Raw genomic sequence first — 19,914 nt, forward strand, 5'->3', positions numbered from 1 at the left:
CCAATCCCCGATCATTATCAAATGTTTTCCTGCAGCAACCCACTTGATTATGTCTTCTAACTGTTGGTATATCCTATCGACCTCTTCCTCCTTATGGTTGCTCGGAGACATGTATACCTGAACAACGGGTGATGTCCTAACATCCCCCACCACACGCCCTTGCGGCGGCTTTCGGGGTATTAAGTAGATGTAGATGAACAATGACCAAGTTCGTCGGTTCTGCTTTTATCTCTACCAGTAATAATCTATCCGTTACCTGCTCTATGTCAACTACGCTTCTTTCTATATTTTTATTTAATACTATGGCATCCCCTCGTTGGCTCTCGTCCCCGCCACTGTATATTATTCTATAATTATCACTCCAGTAATCCCCGCTATCCTACCATCTCGCCTCGCATAGACCTAAAATATCTATTTTTCCCCTTTCCATCTCTCGCTTAACATTCTCCAATTTCCCTGTCCTCATCATTGTCCGAACATTCCACGTTCCTATTCTAACTAATTTGGTCTTCTTCTCCTGCATCTTCTGTCCTACTGCTGCTGGTTTTCCCTTGCAAGGGTTTCGTAGGATGACGACCGCGGAAGCCTTGCCTCCCCCGCTACCGGGCACGACACACGGCCGATTGGGCCGAGCCCCGTAGTTTCCAGGACTCAGAATCTCTGTGTTGTCCATCATGTAAATCTTGGATATGATAACTGAGGTGGTTTCCCGTTGCCTTCCTCAATAGTGTTTTTAACGTGACACCATCACTTACTGGCCGCCCCACTGGGGGTCAGACGTCATTGCAGCCGCCTCACCGAGGAACAGACGCTGCGTGGACTACCTTTCGTCTGGCTCCAAACCTTCGACCTATCTGGCATGGGTGAACCTACCAGGAGCAATTATTATTACTCCCGCCAGCACAGCTCTAGGGGTCATCGGAACGCACAAGCCCTTCCACCACGTCAAGGTTGTAGTCCGGGAAGGGAGGAATAGAGATAATTACGTTATATGCTATTGGAAGTCCATGAATATTTTTCATTTTGAGTATACTTGTGCATCACATACTTGATTTTTTAATTCGGCAATAATCCGGAAACTACACAGTTTTGCCATTCACATCGAATATGAACATGAAATACAACAAATGACAGTCACGAACACCCGAGCGCTAGGCGGAGGCCAGGTGGGTTCCACCCTGGCGGGAATCAAACCCGCGACTACTGGGTTCACAGAAAAGGACATAACCCAGCCAAAAAATGATTATTTAAACTTCGCATGCCTTCTTTTTAGTATTTTTTAAGCTCAAAGGCATACGTCATCATCGATTCCGGTTGAATTGCAAAACATCTTTGTTCAGAGGGTTGCATAGTTATATGCTCGCTCCCGCTTATCACGCTAACTAAAAATTCCCAACCAAGGAAGATTTTGAGCTTTAAGCTGCGAAATTAAGCCACAGGAAGGTAGACTCAAAAATAAAGATTTTTTCAAAATGTAAATTTTTATCACATCGCTATATCAAGGGATATCAAATGATCGCATCGCTGAAATAATTAATGTCATATACTTATTCAATGAACCTGCATAGGGGAATGACATTTAACATGCAGTGACAAGGAATATTAACAAAAACCTGAGAAGAATTCTTCTAATAAGATTAAATATTACTAAGGACTAGCTAACAATGTCCCTTTAGGCATTGATTGAAATTCTTAAATAAAATAGGTTTTAAAAGTGTGAGAAAGTTCTTTCAAGATGATCATTTTAAAATACTTGCATTTAGGACCTATTAATAAAAAAACATACCATAATTCAATTTGATAAGTGGTTTTGAGTAAACCTCACCTTGCAATAACAATTTAATTTTGTAGTGATCAATATTATGCATCCAGGGCAGAGAATTTCCTTCCTTTGATTGCCTTTGGCTTCTTTAATTAATCTAATGCCATAAAGGTAAACGGTTTCAGGAGGCCAAGGAGTCCCATGACCAGAACAAGGGATCTGGTGTTATTGCTAAATGACAAGTAGCCATCCAAGTACTCCACTCACCCAGAAACAAGCATGTGGAACCCCAATCTGGGTTATTGGAATTCTCACCTGATTGAGGTGATTAAATCAAACAAACTACACTGGCATTCCAAAATAATACTACATTAGAACATTGGCATTAGCAACCAAGAAAGCAGTATTTATTTAAATAAAATTTGAAAGCCCATTGATAGTGACTGTAGGAATTTCTATATTGTTGTTGTGCAGTATAAATCCTTTAAATTTCATAGCATAAAGCAAAATTGGCCCGGTACTCTTTCAAATTTAGGTATTCTCCCATGTTTTTGCTACTCATATTTCACATTACATGACCTCATGGTTCAGTTATATAGGGTGCGGCAACATAACTTCCTTTTTTCAAAAGCAAAACCCTTTTAAAAAAGGAAGTTATGTTGCCACATCCATTAGGAGGAATGGGATAATAAAATGGCAAGGTCATGGGTGTGAAAATATCACCATAAACGACAAAATGCAAATTTCACATTGCTAAGAAACAAGTTATCATGCCATTCCATGCAAATTCTTTTTAAGTAAAAATCTCATTACTTCAGCAAGGATATGTATTAGAAATTTTACTTATTTTATTTCTGCAGTGGACTCGTTGGTTGTAATAGCTTTGTTCCCATATCGAATATTTGAAATATCTTTCCCAACTTACAATTATTCCCTTTACTTCTACTCAATGAAGCTAAACACCATACACTTTGACCACAGCTAATAATAAATTTAATTGAGTTTCATCTCATCATTTCCTGGGTCAGCATTTTGTGTTCTTTCCAGAAATTGTATTAAGGAAATAAATAAAGAGATATTAAATAATTTTAACATACCAAAAAGCCTATGAATTCTTGATGGATAAAAATTTTAATGATCTAAAAAACATGAGAAGGTATAGAAATAGATATTTTGTTAATTAATTGTGGTGATACATGTGTGAAAGACCAGACATTCCTAAATTTTGAAGCACACTTTTTTCCTTGTTGATATTCAGAGGTAGTTAAAATATCTTTTTTCATACTTAGAAATAAATATTTATTTTAAAATTTTCAAAGCAAAAAGACAATTTGATAATGAAGAATATTTTTAAAACATCAATTTTATTTTATCTTCATAATGAATGCCTGTAATCGAAACAAGTAAAACAACATTTTAAGAAATAGATATAAAAACCATACAGATAAAAAATTAACATGCACTTTTCTTTCTTAATAATTTTCACAGGTAGCCATCACATAAAGATTTTTACAATGAATTAAATAGGTACAAAAATATATACACACACATACATACACACACATATATACATACATATATATGAATGAATATGTGTGAGTGTATTTTCAAAATCCTTGTTGCACAATCATTTTTACTGGATACTTCATTTATTACATTTGTTTTACCCTTAGGTATTCTTTTCCTAGCATGAAAAAAATTTCTAAATAAGTCACCAGTTTAAAAAAATCCACAAGTGATCCAGTTGCAGCCACTCAATGAAATCATTCCTAATTCATGCTTTCTTGTCAGTGGAAGTTATTATATACAAAATAGCTAAAACAAACTGAGAGTCAAAGTTAATAAAATAGGTATTTATATACATTTGAACAGAGGAATTTTACAGACAAAGGATTCCTAATGCTAAAAGTAATCTACATGTATCCATCCTATGTCAGAAATAATTATTTGAGCTTTTTTTTGCATTCCTATTTTTCTGTCATGCAAACGGAAATTTTTTTCCTAAGACACTTTATTACACTATATGCAAGTGTTTATGTCAATGGATCCCAGATTCATCTTCCTGGTAAAAAGTGTATTATCCAAACAGGTAAAAAATCGAACTCCTCCTATTTCTCACCATTCAATTGGATGCCCTCCCCTTAGTTTATTTTCAGTCCATAAATTTTTATATTATTCATGTATTGAATATCTTTATAAATTATAACTTGTAAATCAAAGTAAGTTTTAAAAATATTCCTGGAAATAGCGATGACAATGAGACAGATATTCCCAGTTAAAAGAAATATTAGCATGGATAAATCAAGTCTGAATATCTCAAAAATGTTAAAAGTGTAATAGAGCATCACAGTATCAGTGTTGCGTTCCATTCAGCAAACAGTTCTATTGAAAACTATGTTAGCCAATCATGATGAGATTGAAAAATATATTATTTGGCCTCGAAATGAAAATGCCAATAATCTTACATGGCCATTGTTTACTTTCTAAAGTTATCACATGTCATTAATCATTCATTTGTATATCAGTAATATGGCACTACTGATGAGGCAAGCATCAGCAAAACACTGCAATTTTCTCTATACATACTTTATACACCACCATTTCACTGCAAAGTAGTAAAAATATAATCATTTTGTGGCATAAAGAAAATAATTATTTAAATAAATAAAATCTCTTGGTCATAATTGCTCATTGCTTGGAATTAATCCATATGCATTGTCTTTCTCATCAAATGCGCAAAAACTGATTAAATCCTTTCATATTAAGATGCCACAATTGAGGAAATGGTGAAATGAATAATACAAAATGATTTCCAGAAGTATAGATATCATCTACACCATGAATAGCATATTACTTAAAGCTCGGTGGTTGTTTCTACAGGGGATCGATCACCTAAATAAGTAAATCCTAGGTGTGAATAGTCTTTCTTCTCCCTAAATGTTACATTTTCATTGGTGACACTTGCATTCATGTGACCATGTCCTTCATCATCAGATGACCTGAAAAAAGGAGCACACTATCATTTTATATTTTTCCTGCATATTTATCATGAACAAAGATAGAGACTACCTTGTGTCACAGGTGTGAAACCATAAAAATGATTGATGCAATTATAATGCAGTAAAACCCCATTAAGATGTACACTTTTTAAGTGAATTAAATGATAGCACATGAAAATTATGGCCCCATCAAAAATGTATAACTCTACCTCATTGAGTTTTATTTGCTTAATATGAATTTTGGTTGGTGTAAACTTTCAAAAATTCATTTTTCCCTTGGAAAAATCAAAGAATGGAGGGAGATGCCACGATAGTAACTTTTAACAGAGTCATCCATTGATATGCATTCCTATGCAGAAATTTCAAAGTGCATTGAATTTTAATGCATATTAGTGGTTGGCTGTCATGGTATTCCCCAAAGTTCTTTGAATTTGTCTGAGGTAAACACCTTCGTGTTTAAAACATTGACGTTACTTTGTGGAGTGTCACGTTAAGCAAATGAGTGCTATTCTTCAGACGATTCTCCAGATATTGGGTAAAGTTGATGGCAAAGTTGGCAATAAAACTCAATCACTCACTAATTTTTGAGAATTGCAACCAAATAAATGAAAAAGATCTGGATCTTTAGATTACAAATTGAAGTATTTACATGAAACTGCTAAAGACACTGAAGAACAATAACTGGAGTGGTTTAATCACCTATGCTCTGCATTTCTTATTTTAAGCAGGACCATTATAAAAAAGGGCAATGCTGATTGCATCCAGTTTAGGAATCAAGAACTTAAAAGTTCTCTACAGGTTGACTATTTTGATTTCATCTCCATCTTGAAATCTCTACCCTAAGAATGAGTGTGGAAATAAAAATAGTAAATTCAATGGAAATGCTATCATTTTCAAACTTTTCCATTAAAAGCAAATCCAATGCAATATTTTTTTATGTATTAAATTGGAAATTAATATGATCTATTGCCAAATCATTTTTGAGCATGAAGGAAGAGAAATGTAATGGAGGTAACATGAAGAGCATTCAGAGATTGACTGTGATGCTTGGCTGCAAAACAGATGGTAGTGAGAAGCTTCAAAGTGGATGATTGGAAAATCAAAGAGCTCTCACTCTTTCAAGGAAAATAATGATCATTTAAAGTTTTAGCTATGATCATAACCTACCGCAAGAAGCTATATATCACTGATTGAGCATTTTGGGATGGGATCATGTGATTTAATAGCCATTTAGTAGCTCAAAATCGTCATATGTTGCTCAAAAGGGAAAACTGAGCTTTGAGCTACCCCAACCTAGTTCAAAAGGTCTTGACCTGCTGTTAAGGCTTACCTCTTTTTGCCAAACACAACACAATTGCAGCATTAAAATAAGGAATCATTGGCCGAATGAAGAGAGCTTAATAGATTCACCTGTTATTGACAACAATTTGCATGGTGGAAGGCAATAGCGCTCTAAATTGGAGCATCTTGAGATACTACAAGTATTATTGGAGTTGCTGGCGAGTATGTTTCAGGGAAACATTAAGGACTACTTTGAGAATGCCTGGATTCATTAAAACCCTCAGTCTGCTGAGAGGAAGGAGTTTCTATTGAACAGAAGTCTCACAAGGAACAAGAGCTTTTGTAGACAAGTGTCAATGTTGTCAATTATGTGAAGGAGGGTCATATATCTCTTGTTCTTCATATTTTTTGCATGCATCTTCCAGTGTGGGTTAACTTTTGAATTATCATAAAAATCAACAATATTGCTTCTTAACTTAAGAGAAAGTAGACAACAACATTGAAGAATCTATTCAAAGGAATTGAGGAGGATGAATCACTGGAAGAGGCCACCTGCTTGGAAGTAATGACCTAACTCAGCATACTGGAGCATGATGAAGTTGCATCAAAAATTTCTAGCACGGAAATTTTGGAAAATTTGAGATAATTTCATTAAAATTTAGTTGTTGTTATCTGCATCCCTAGTATCAACAAAAAATAATTACTATTTTTTTATGCCCACTGCCAGTTACAGTTAAGATAATATGTCTGATGTGTAATTTATGCATCCATAGAAACAGTAGAGATATCTATTGTTCACAAATTACAAAAATATATGCAGGCATTTTCAAAATGTTTAATCATATTGCAGAGAAAATTGAATACTAAGGAACTGTTGTATCATGCATATGCATGGATAATGAAAATAAACATGGTACTGATAACAAGATTACTACACAGCTTTTGTAGCAAATTTGTTGATGCAATTTTTTTCAGTACATTGTTAATGGGTATTTACTGCATTATGAATCAGCATTCAAAACTTTAATATTTCATACATTTTTCTCAGTATGATAGCAGGATACCAATCATCAATTTTTACCCACTGACCTGTAGGCAAAAGCCAAACCGAACTGACTTGTTCGCATCATGAATCAAATTTATCTCTAAATATTGTATCTTAAATATAATTATTTTAATTTTCAGAACATGAACTCAATGAGCATTAGGTCTCACCTAGCTATAATATTTTGGTTGATAAAGAAAAAGGTTAGATTGCTTGTATTTTTATTAATGCACAGAAGAAAAGAAATTTTCAGTGTGTATGCTAGTTTCACACACTTCATTTATTGCTGTCGGTTTAAAGTTTTCACTCTCTCTTAAGAACAGGAAGCATTCATTATAATTTAAACGATTTTTCATAGAAATAAAAAAATTCCAGATGCTGTTATAATGTCAACAAACTATTTATAACAAGAGTTTTATCAATTGGAAGTTATAACAACTGGAAAATTTTGGAATTTTTTCTGAGTTCTAGGTATGTATAAGCAATCTAATGATCATTAACTGCCATAGAACCATTGAGCATTTCTTAAAATCAAATTAAACAAAAAGGATATGTTTCAGGGAGGGTTATTCTGTAACTCATCAGTCACTCAATGCTATTCTTCAAACGACATCCAAAATTGGCATCAGTAGTTATTCCGTAATAGCGGCCAGCAACGGCAAATGGCAAATAGAAGAGTGAAGTTAATGCCTTATACATGACATTCCAAGGTTGACAAAAGAAAGACATTTTCTTCATGACATGGGTTCACCTTTTTGAGTCATTTACTTTGTATTTTATGACTAGCATTTTTATACCATTAAAGCTTATAGTAGGTAATACAAGCTTTAATGCAAATTATGATATGTAATTATGAAACAAGAAGTGTTTGGTACTATTTTATAAATCCATTTGCCTCTGCAAACACCACTCATATCATAAAGCATTGAAGAAATTACATTTGAACATGAAATTTGCATAAAAAAGTAAAAGCAACTTATGATACACTTTAAGTTTAGTAATTTTCTTTACGGTTTCAAAAGCTGACACTTAGCTTCTTGGCACGAAATTGTGTGCAACACCTTGCTGGTATATCTTCAACCATAAATTTAAGTGTAAGAAAAAGTAGCATTTGAGCAAAATGCTATTCTGTCATATTTATCAAACAATAATTGAATTCATAATTCATTCTGTAAAAATATGAAATTAGGTTATGGAGCTATATTTTGTCAAATATTACAAACTAATTTCGCTAGGTTTGTCATATAAAAATCCTACGTAGGGCTAATATAAAAAATTCCCAAACAGTTTCCCTTTTTCTTAAACAGTTAAAACATCCTCATCTTTTGTGAGCTAAGTTTCATAACATATGAATAATATGATCATATTTTATAAATTATCTTTCAGAATAATCTTAACCAGTAACATAAACTCATAAATCAGTTATGCAATCATCATAATGAGTGACATTATCACAACTTTACCATAACTTTTAATGGTGTTAAATCAAATTTTTATTATATATTTATTAAACCACTAAAATAAATTTATACCCCTGGTGTCTCTTATGTAGTGAACCTGTAACCACCTTAAGAGGGTAGTTTGATAGGTACCCAAATAAATACATCCATTAAATCAAGTTGAATTTGAAAAGATGCTTATACCTAATTGCAATTTAGAATGAAATTATTTAACTGATATCTCAAAGAACTCTATTTGAAGTCCACAGTATGATTTATTTTATATCCTTTAAATGAGCCATCAACTTTGTAACACTATTATTCTTAATACTTAACATAAAAAAATGTTAATTGGGGTTGTTATTAAAAATCAGAGGTTTTCCACAAATATTTTATATATTACTGATAGTTAAGCACTGATGATCAGCATTAATACCAAACAGCAAAAAAAATTACTCCCAATCTAAACTTTCACTGCATGCCCTTAATGAAGTCAGCATTTTTGTTGACTTATTATAAAATGCATAAACTATATCCAAGATCAAAATAATCATTATGTTTGAATTTTATTTAATTAACTTACTTTTAAATGTAATAGCAAGTGTTTCAGTGTGCATACCTTTCATATAAAGGGTTTGTTACTGGTGATAGAAGATTAGAATCACGATTACCCATTAGATTCGATTTTGAACCAACATCAGTAGTGTTTCCATTTGACCCATCTGTGGGAACTCCACCACCTGTTCCACCAACAATACTGGATGCCCTTGCAGTTGTAGCAGCATCAGAACTAACTGGACTTTGCTGACCTATGTGGTGGCATTGGAAAAATGAACCTACATCAGTAAAATGCATAATTAAGTAATTGGAAAATAAATAAAGCGCACTATTGAATGATTTTTACCTCCATTTGCTTTGGTGATATAACTGACATTATCTAAACTAAATGCATGATTTTTACTGCTAAAATCTAACTGCAAATCATTGTAGCTGTCACTATCGTCCAATGGAACACTCATCTGAAGAACCTATGAGCAATGAAAATGAATAAATATTTTTTGGTGGCAATTTTTCCTTTTTATAAACTGAAAATACCTTTGCTTAAACATTCATTAGGTACCTGTGTTTCATATTCCTTTAAATTTGGTTCAACAAACACTGGGTCAAATCTTGGTACAACATATAACCTCTGCATTCGTTCCTTATAAGTCTTGTATCTGAAATGAATTTAGTGCAGACATGGGAGTTATCACCCGCAGAATAAATAAAGATCTGTTAAGAGATACTTCAACAATTTCTAATAAACTTGCCTCGTCCAGGAAACACATATGTACATTATTCCCACTATTCCCAGGACCAATATTATACATGCTATTACTATCAATGCATATGGGAAGACATCCCATGATACTAAGATTGCAGCTTTAGTCCTCTGGACCATCAATGGCCCATGTATTCCAGAAGCAGTTGCTTTCAGATTACCAGAGAGTTCAAAAGTTATGTTGGAAATTGACTCCTTGTCCAAGATAGACCTGAGGAAATAAAAATGTTGAAGAAATTGAATACAATACACCATTGAAATAATTTTTTTAATTGAGAAAGAAATTGCTTCATACATTAAACTTTCCAGTTAAATTGTTATTTCAATCAGAATTTACAAATATGATTACCAACTTTTGTGAAAAATTACCTGAAGGAATAAGAATATCACTATTCCTTAGCTGACGAATTCCAAAAGAATGAGCAGACCAGATCTGTCATAGGTACCTATTTCCTATTTGTGTAAATATAGCCCACCCATCTGGATTAAAATTTTGGAAGAGAATATGAGGGGATCCATTTTCTCATCCTTATAATGTGTACTTTCAGATAATTCTGTTTAAAAATAGTGAGAAAATATTTGGGAAGATGGAACATATTACCACACTGTACTACACAATGGAGTATCATTTTAAGTAATGATTACCTAGAAATTACCCAGATATCTGGGTAAAATTTACTCTGGGTATTAATTGATCCTTAGGTATACAATGTTGCAAATTGCAGCTATAAATGTTGATTTGATTTGTTTCAGGAAGCCATAATGAAGTCATGCTTTAATTAAAACTATTTTTGTTGAAACAGTAATTCTGTATTTCCTGTGACTTATTGTCCTGTTCTTAACATGTTCCTTCAAGCTTTGGACATTTGGGAGTACCAGGACATTAAGTTATTTCACCCCAAGTTTATCGGGAGAGATGCAATACATTAGCAGGGGTGACATCCCCATGGATTTATTTGGGAATATTTTAGGAAGTACTAACATGGAAATGCTAAAACTCTATTGCATAATATTGGCTCAAAACAGTGACTTTATCAACATTTATAATGAAGGACCCCATTTTCTACCCCCGATGCAGGAAAAAATACTTGAATGTGTATTTTTCTGTCAATCACTTTGTGCATTATAGATCAAAGCTATGCATCATACCCTTGACCCATAAGATGCATACTGATTTAGATCACATTTTGAACCAAAAACAGTGCATCTCAGTGAAAATAGTATTAGTACTAGGCTTTTTCTTTGCTAGTGGTGCTAACAAATATGTGCAAAACCGACAAATAGTATGGCATAAATTTAGGTAGAAAATACCATGCATGGTAAGGGTTTTACATGAATAGGAACAAGAGTTGATGAATGAAATGATTGTAGGCTCAATGGAAGGCCTACGTGTGAAACAAAGAACAAGGGGCACAGTGTTGTTGGAATTGATGTGAATGGCTGGGTATGTGGTTATCAGTTGACACCAGTTTACCTACATGGCATTAAGGGCTTGATTCTGAATGAGAGAGCTAAGATGAATGCAAGGAAGTATAAGATACTGCCCCATAAATTGTTGCTCTGGGCTCATAATAGTTGCCATGCCAAAAGTTACTATAGCTTGATATGCACCAAAAGAAGGCAAGAGTGAAAGCATGGAGGATGATTTAAGTGGAAATTGAGAGTAATTTTGAGTAGAATCTAAGTGAAATAAATTGAAGAATAAATAAGAGAAAACATAATGGTTGGGTTAGTATTAGATGGAATTCTTTCATACAAAGAGTTGGGGGCTTTTGCTGACTGTTTATTGAAAAATAATTGTGGAAACTTGTCGAGTGAGTATATGGGAAAAGGATTTGGTTGAGATTTAGAAATGAACTGAGCAAAGAGAAAAAGAGAATGAATAACATAAAGAATAAAAGTGGTGATATTTTTTTGCATGCATGTGGAGTTGGAGACAGTTTGTGGGAGAATTTCAAGCATTTTTATAATGATAAAATGGGATACTAAGGAGGCCAAATATATATCCGATGGGGAAAATGATGGAAAGGAGGTTGATATTAGAGAAAAATGAAAAAAATGCCCAAAGAATGTTGAGAAATGGAAAAGCTTCAGGCAATTGTGGCATTTCCAGGGATTTTCTAATAGACTACTACTGATGATGAGACATGGAAGGATATAAAAGGCAAACTAAAATTGGAAATAGAGCTTTAATATTTAGTTTGGATAGATGTTTAGTTTGGATGGAAATAGCATTTAGCCCTGGTCAAATACTTTTCATTAATATGGAAATATCTCAATTTGCCAGGAGAGGAAAAAGGATTGATGATAAATGGATTTAAGGCTCAAATCAAAACTTACACAACCCTATAGTTATATTCAGGAATATGGAAATTAAAAATCCAAAGGTAGATGCTCTATTATCTTTGTGAGTTCTCTTTGCACACTGTCACCAGCAGATTGAATGCCAAAGGGCTCCTTTTTGGTTTCATAGTATATCCCTCATGATTTGCTAGGAAACCATCTAAACAATCACAAAACCACAAATGCTGGTATTGAACTATAGAACTTTGCTGAAGTAAGTAAAACCCAAGTGAGATATGGATATCTCTGGCCATGAATGGGAAACAAACTATTAACAGTGATTTATGCCCTGACAATTGTATTACATAAGAGTAAAGATGTTTGTACTGATTAGTATGTGGTTATAATAGGATCTCAAAACTGCATACAGATGTCCAAATTATGAGTGCTTATTAATATCTTACTTTGTGTTATAAGGGAAAAAGTGTAAAGTGTGGTAGCTACCACCTCGCACAAAACTTGAATTAGCATGAATAAATGCCTTCTATGACTATAAAATAAATGGCATGTTAACAAAGTTTTAATACATGAACTAGTTTAAAAATTGATGAATTTGAAAGTGATTGCTTAAAATAACAAGTAAGCATACTTTTGTTATTAATGACATCATGATTCCTAGCTTTTATTATATTAAATGAATTTTTACATACCTTTGGACTCTAGAACTATTCCTTTCAAGTATTCTCTCAGTTTCAGGGTCAATAACATAAAACCAAATGTCAGTTCCTGAACTGTCTGACTCAATAGTATTGTTTTCTGCCAAGTACTGCCGGGCGACAACCTTTTCAACTCCCACTGCCATTTTGCTATGATCTTTTAAAATTGACAAAACAATGTTTTCTTTGTTCTTCACCACTTCTGGGGGAGCATCCTCAATTACCAGTATCATGCGATGCTGCTCTTCTATCAGGTTGATCTAGATGAGACATTCAGAAGAATTAAATAATATATGAGGGCAAATAACAAACATAAAGTGTATTTGTAACATGAATTATCTTAAATTTACTATGAAAGGAAAAATAACTTTTTTCTTTCCTGCTACAGTAGTTTTAATATAGCTGAATCAGCTGGAAAGTAGCTATTGTTAATTTATGTGAGAACAAATTAAACAAGAGCCTTCTTCATAGTGGAGGAACAGTGTATAATTAAGAACATAAAAAATGCACATTCTGATGGGTGTCAGCATGAAAATGAGATCTACAGAGTCGATGCATATAAATTTTCCATACCACAACAGGGACTTGAGCAGCATTTGTTTCAACAGTGGATGCTGGGTTGTCTCTGGCTTCAACAGAAAATCTGAATGGCACAATATTTGGATTCAAATCATCCAAGCTTCTCTTACTTCTGATTATCCCAGAACTATTTCCAATGGTGAAGTATTCAGTAGCGGGTCCATTTGGCACAATTTTATACTCAATTTTTCCATATTTACCACTATCTTTGTCCTCAGCCTGAAAATGATGAGTGTATTGGTTATTATTGTTAATTTTCAAATTGTCAACAGAATACAACACACACACATATATTTATATACTATTTACATATTATAAAAACTGGTTACTATAATTATTTTTTTAATTATCACCAGAAAATAAACATATAGGTACCATTGTACATATTATGAAAAACCAATAAAGTTGCAAATATGCAAGGTCAACTACAAACTTAATTAGACCCTCTAGCATTTAGGAGAAGCCAGCAATAATAATGGCCACTTTACAAAGTAAAAAAACTCACTTGAACTTGAAGTATAGATGTGTGAATTTGAGAGTCACTTGAGAGGGCCCCGAAATATTTTCCAAGGTCACCATTTAAGTGGTCGGAAAATGTAAATTCTGGTACATTGTCATTGACATCAATTACTTGAACCTTTACCTGAAAAATGAACAAAAAAATTAAGATTAGCCTTAATGGTTGCTAGGGTCAAAACATTGCTAGGGTGCTGTTAAAGCATTTTTCAGATAAGTCTGTGACTCCTGATGGTAAAATTTGGGTGTCTATTTTTGGTACCTCATATGTCAATCATATCCCAGGGGGTTTAAAAAAAGAAAAATGATCCTAAAAATGTTATGTAGAAACTTCTAACACTAATATGTTGAAGCGGGCATTGAAATTTCCATACTTAGTGAAACACTACTTAAATAATAATCAGTCCAAATTTGCAAAGACTCATCAATGCCATTTTGATGTTAGTCATCTTCACAATGTATATAGACTGTTCAATAGAGTGTGATAATAACTTTTTCATTTGCTTAATTTATCATGCAAATAGTTAAGTTTATGTTATTTTGTTACCTTACTATATTAAGTATAGAGGTACAAATTTCATTGATTTGATCCCACTGTTGTTTCAGTGGCAATGATTATAAGTTAAAACATGATCAGCCTGCACACAGCAATGATGGACGTATACACATGACACTGTATTAATATTTCACCTTTGTCCCAACAAATCATTAGCCAAGTCCTATGTAATGCTACATGAGGCTTATGAACCGTTTTTTTCCCTATAGTATTGATAGAATGTGGTTTAAATATTTAAAAAGAAGAGACAATCAATCCCAAATTAAGGTTGACCCAGAGCTTCATTCCCTGTTCTTATGAAATTGAACATTCTGATAGCTACTGCCATTGTGATATAAGCTTATTGAATGTTAAAAACACTGTTATAAGTATTGAAAATTTCATTTAGCGCCACTTACATGGAGGCTACAGAAAAACTGTACATGAGATATGTTTGTGTGCAATGGGCTCCACAAAACCCACCACATCACTATCATCTTACAAAAATCAGTGTGAATTGTCTTCCTTATTCACCCTATAATTTAGACCTAGCCTCTTGTGACTTCTCTGATCCCCAATGTGGAAAAAGACCCGTTTGAAAAAGTTTTTCATTGTCAGAAGCAGTCATAGGCCAACTGATCCCATTTGGATTTGTAACAGCTTCTGCTAATGCAATACTGGATTCAAATTCATGAAAAATGTACCCATATGCACTGCACATTAAACTAATCATATTAAATTAATTTTTTTGTAAAATAAATAATGTGAATGAAAGGATATAGACATTCTGTATGAAACAACCCTTTTATATTATGTGGCCCGCTTTGTTAATCAGATAATTATAAGATTAAGGAGAAATAAAGTAATCTAGATAATGCACAGCAATGACATATACATCAGCCCAATACTATAGCTTTCAACCAAATAGCCAGTGTGCAAGTAGAGAGTGGGTTGGTAAAGTAATGCTTGGAATTCACTCCTAATAACCAAATCAAAAACCACAGTACTCAACCCAAAGATTGGCTCAATAAGTTAGAATAGATCTCCCCTAGTACTAAGCCTAATGGTACACAAAATTTATACAATAAGGTAGAGAGGGCAGTTCCTTTCCCTGTGCAGTCCGTGGTTTCCCAGGAAGATTTGGTGCCCAAAAAATCACAGAACTGAGGGTGCTCAAAAGTCAGAATTTAACCTGGCCTCTCTAGTTATTAGCCCAGAACTCTACACACTGGACAGCCAGACCCCCTCTTATTCCTTACACTTTCTGAAAATATTCTCCAAACTTTTAGACCATTTGTTTCGATAATTTATTGTTTGGTAGGAACTTCTATCACCTGCAATACCTTTTGAATAAAATTGTAAGAAGAATCAGATTTTTCATATAACATTTGCTTGCTACCTGGGGAGGAAGTCATTCTACTTGTTATTGAGCCAAAGATGCTCAAAAAAGATAATCACCTTTATGCTCTGATTGTATACAGATGTTGTCTTGAGCATAAAAAATGCTCTCAATGAGACAATGAGAGATGACTAGTCTGACGGCATTACAAAGGTTAAGTGGGAGCTGGTTAGAGGTAGATAAAATAACATTCATGTAAAACAATTGTACTTATTCCAATATTTCTTACATTCGTCTTGCTTCTGGCTGGGTTCACAAGGCCAGTCAATGTTTCAAGTTCAAGCTGAAGTTGGTATTCATCCTTCTCTTCATGATCCAGATGGCCATTATTCAGTCGCAGTTCACAGCTCTTCTCACTTGTGGTTTTGGCATCAAATAATCCTGAAAATCCAATCACATCAAAATAAATTAATTAGAATAAAAATGTTGAGGATTCATCACAATCCAAGTAGAAGAAACCAAAGAAAGTACCATTCTCATTTCCTTTTACGATCTTGCAGGCAAGGGGTACAAGGTCGTGTGCTCTTGCATTTAAAACAGTCAAAACTTTCAGCAGAGATCCAGGTTTAGTAATATTTTCAGGAACAGACACAGTGTAGGAGTCATCTACAAATCCTAGTCCTGTTTCTGGAGGTACAGTAGCAATGTGCTTAACATAAACTGGAACAGTAGTTATTGACCAAAGCTGAGGTTCTCCCAGATCATATGCTTTTACATCAATCTGCAATAAAATAGTGGCAATACATTTTTATTGGTACCATATTTCCTGGCCCATAAGATACACTTTTTTACTCAAAAATATGCTCTAAAATCAGTCTGCATCTTATGGACTGAGGGTTTATTGGTATAAGTTTGATCTATAAGATGCAAGCTGATTCGCCACAAAAATACTTAAATAAATTTTTTTCCTGCATCAGGTATAGAAAATGGCTATCTTAATTATTAAGTTCAATAATATCATTGATTTTAGCTAATAGTATGCAATAGAGTTGTAATATTTTCTTGAAAGTATTTCCTGAATAAATTGTAAATGTATACAATGTAGTGTGCTTAATTACATCTTAGATGTGGTGCTCTGCATAATTTAATATGTGTTGGGCTAATGGAAATGTCGCCCCCCATCTTTCCAACACAATCATTGCATCTCTTATGATAAACTCAAGAGTCTACAGGCACTCAACCTTAAGTAGTATGAGAATGTCCTAAAGGCATAGAAATGGTTGCTTTAGATAAAAATTTCGATGATATAAAAATAAAATTAGAAAATAAGATCTTAAGAGAGAAGACCATCATACAGTATTTCATTCAAATGAAGTTGTGAATAATGCTTCAGGACACAAAAAAAGGTAAAGGAAAGGCATTTTGGCCAACCATCGGCCACCACAAGAAGAATGGGATTACTGTCTCAACAAAAATGATTTCAATTGAAGCAAGAAAATAAGTGATATGTGTGTCTATTGCCAATTTTTCTGGGGCATCATAGTGCGAGAGAGTCACAAATAGAAACGGTCTGTGTATGCACACCAGATCTACAATAGCACAAAAACTGCAACTTAAATATAATAGAAAGGATACAAGGGGTTAGACTGATAGGGTGAATGAAACGACCATCATTTCCAGTGGTTCTGATTGGTTGAAAAAGTCCAGGTCAAAAGTTAAAATAAGACAATAATAAAATCCTTTCAAAAATGTGAGATAAGCAATGTGAAAGATGGAAGTGAGGATGACATTATGTCTGAGGAAAGTGACAACCCTGGAGAAAATAACTATAGAAATGATTTAGCAGCAGTAATGATAAATTTTTGGCTTACTATAAAGATTGATATAGCTGCTATTTTTTAATGCACCAATTCTATTTTCTTCATACAGTAAGTGTTACATTTAAAATACTTTGATTCTATTCAGTACCTGTTATAAGTATTCTTTGTAAATTTTAACCTGTAAAATCACCGTTGGTGATGGCCTTATGGGCTGGTAAATATGGTATCTACTTATTGGCTCTTAAAGCATGGCCTCCCTCCTAATAGAGCCTTTGAAAATAGAAAATTAATATATATCCAGGAGATCAGAGAGTAATTTGTGAGATCACTGTTAGTTCCTATTCCGAAAAAAAATAAAGGCTACATCATATGAGAACTACAGAACAATAAGTTTGAATTCCCACGCAGCTAAAGTGGTCATCAGGATCATCAATCAAAGGATAGATAGCAAGGCAAATGATTACTTAAAGGATGATCAGTTTGGGTCTAGGAAGGGGAGAGGTATGCTTGATGCCATTGCAGTAATGAGATCACTAATCGAGAGCAATATAGAATACCATCATGACATATTTGCCTGTTTTGTAGATTTCAAAAAGGCGTTTGATAGAGTGAATTGGGAAAAATTGAGTATATGGCAGAAAACAGGAAGATGCTGGAGAGACAGGAGAATAATTGGCAACCTGTACATGTCTCAGACTGCGCAGGTACAAGTGGGGAGTTCAGATGGGCAGTGTTAGAAAGAGATGTAAGACAGGGTTGTCCATTGTTGCCAGTGCTGCTCAATGTATATGTGGAGGAAATGATTAAAGAGGCATGGGAAGAACTAGAGGGAGGAATGAAAGCCGGCGGGAAATTTGTAAAATCAGTTAGGTTTGCTGATGACCATGCAGCCTAGGGGTTGCAAGCATTGCTGAGTGAGTTGGAAATTCAATGCGATAAATATGAGATGAGAATCAATATTAATAAAACAAAGGTTATGCGATTTTTTAGAAAGGAAAAGGCTAAGCTAGAGCAGGTAGAACAGTTTACGTATCTCGGAAGTGTTTTGGACCAACACGGTCAAAGTAGTATAGACATAAGGAGAAGAATTACAATAGGCAAAGAGGCTTTCACAAGGAGGAGGAAGTTGATGACAGGGACGTTGAATAAGGTTGTCAAAAAACAGCTTGTGAAAATATTGGTACAGAGCATGGTATTGTGTGGCGTGGCAAAATGGTATTTGAAGCATAATGATAGGTGTAGATTGGAGACTTTTGAAAAGTGGGAGTGGAGAAGGTCAAATGGACCAAAAGGAAAACGAATGAGGAAGTACTAGGTATGGTGGGCGAGGAGAAGGGTTTGTCGGGAGAAATCCTAAGGAGGCAGGAAAAATGGATGGAGGGCATATTGATCAGCAGTGGAATGTTAAAGTCTGTAATAGAGGGGAGAATATTAGGCAAAGGAGGAAAGGGCAGGAATAGGATTGGGATGTTGGACGGGATGAAGAGAGGAAGGAAGTACACAGAGATAAAGAGGGACTTGATGTAGAGTAGGTGGCTGAATTGTGTTTTGCTAGGAGTCACAAAATATTTAGTTTTGTGGTAGATTACTCAACAAAAAATTAAGGAGGCATCTGACCCAAACTAAGCAGATCATTTTCTTAGTTCTTTGACTATATCTACATTCATTGGAAGACCCCATTGAAACCAAATTCACAATGATAGCCATTTATTTGTAATAGTTATGAGAAAGTTTAATTCGTGATTATACAATTCCATGCACTTTGATGTTTTACTGTTCTTTAACTTCCATGGCCACAGTTTGATAGTTCTTTATCAGTTAGTATTTGCATGTCTTTTGTTTGTATGTACTGCTTGACTTGTAAGGCCCCAGTTATTTAGCCTCTGGTATTTGCAAAAGACCTGCTCTTAGATACCTAAATGTTGGTGTCCCTGTGCATCAAATTAATTCAATAATTGCATTAACTGTCCCAATTATAATAACTCATTGAAACAGTTATTTTAAAGATTTTTTACTCCATCATTGTCATCAATAAAAATCAGTGTGTTTAATGTCATCTTTTGTTTAATAATAACTATAATGGAATTCAAAATGAAAATTTTACTTAACAAAAATTAATGTTAATTAATAACTATGAAGTAGATCTCCATTACCTGATATTCATTTGAAGTATCCTTCCTCAGGTCATCTCTGATTTGAATTATTCCTTGGTTTGGGTCAATTTGGAAGAACCGACTTGCTTTACCTTTTCCCACCAGCTCATATCGTACCTGTTGGAA

At 34.0% G+C, this 19,914-nt stretch overlaps 1 protein-coding gene across 2 annotated transcripts in view; it reads right to left on the reverse strand.

Moving 5' to 3' along the window:
- Positions 1 to 2,890: 2,890 nt before the first annotated feature.
- The window catches only part of Cad99C (cadherin 99C), a 123,172-nt gene continuing 106,148 nt past the window's right edge, over positions 2,891 to 19,914 (reverse strand). Inside the window, exons 19-29 of one of the 2 annotated variants that reach the window (XM_071582635.1) lie at positions 19,789 to 19,905; positions 16,347 to 16,596; positions 16,105 to 16,256; positions 13,931 to 14,068; positions 13,420 to 13,644; positions 12,841 to 13,106; positions 9,837 to 10,058; positions 9,647 to 9,743; positions 9,431 to 9,554; positions 9,146 to 9,335; positions 2,891 to 4,761 (exon numbers count right to left, since the gene is read on the reverse strand). In XM_071582635.1, coding sequence (XP_071438736.1) covers positions 4,617 to 4,761; positions 9,146 to 9,335; positions 9,431 to 9,554; positions 9,647 to 9,743; positions 9,837 to 10,058; positions 12,841 to 13,106; positions 13,420 to 13,644; positions 13,931 to 14,068; positions 16,105 to 16,256; positions 16,347 to 16,596; positions 19,789 to 19,905 — 1,926 coding nt within the window. In that variant the 3' untranslated portion in view covers positions 2,891 to 4,616. The remainder of the gene's footprint in view (positions 4,762 to 9,145; positions 9,336 to 9,430; positions 9,555 to 9,646; positions 9,744 to 9,836; positions 10,059 to 12,840; positions 13,107 to 13,419; positions 13,645 to 13,930; positions 14,069 to 16,104; positions 16,257 to 16,346; positions 16,597 to 19,788; positions 19,906 to 19,914) is intronic. The other variant, XM_071582638.1, reaches the window with a different exon arrangement.

The sequence above is a fragment of the Hetaerina americana genome, unplaced genomic scaffold (assembly GCF_022747635.1).
Source record: "Hetaerina americana unplaced genomic scaffold, ioHetAmer1.1.p SCAF_12, whole genome shotgun sequence".
Classification (NCBI taxonomy): domain Eukaryota; kingdom Metazoa; phylum Arthropoda; class Insecta; order Odonata; family Calopterygidae; genus Hetaerina; species Hetaerina americana.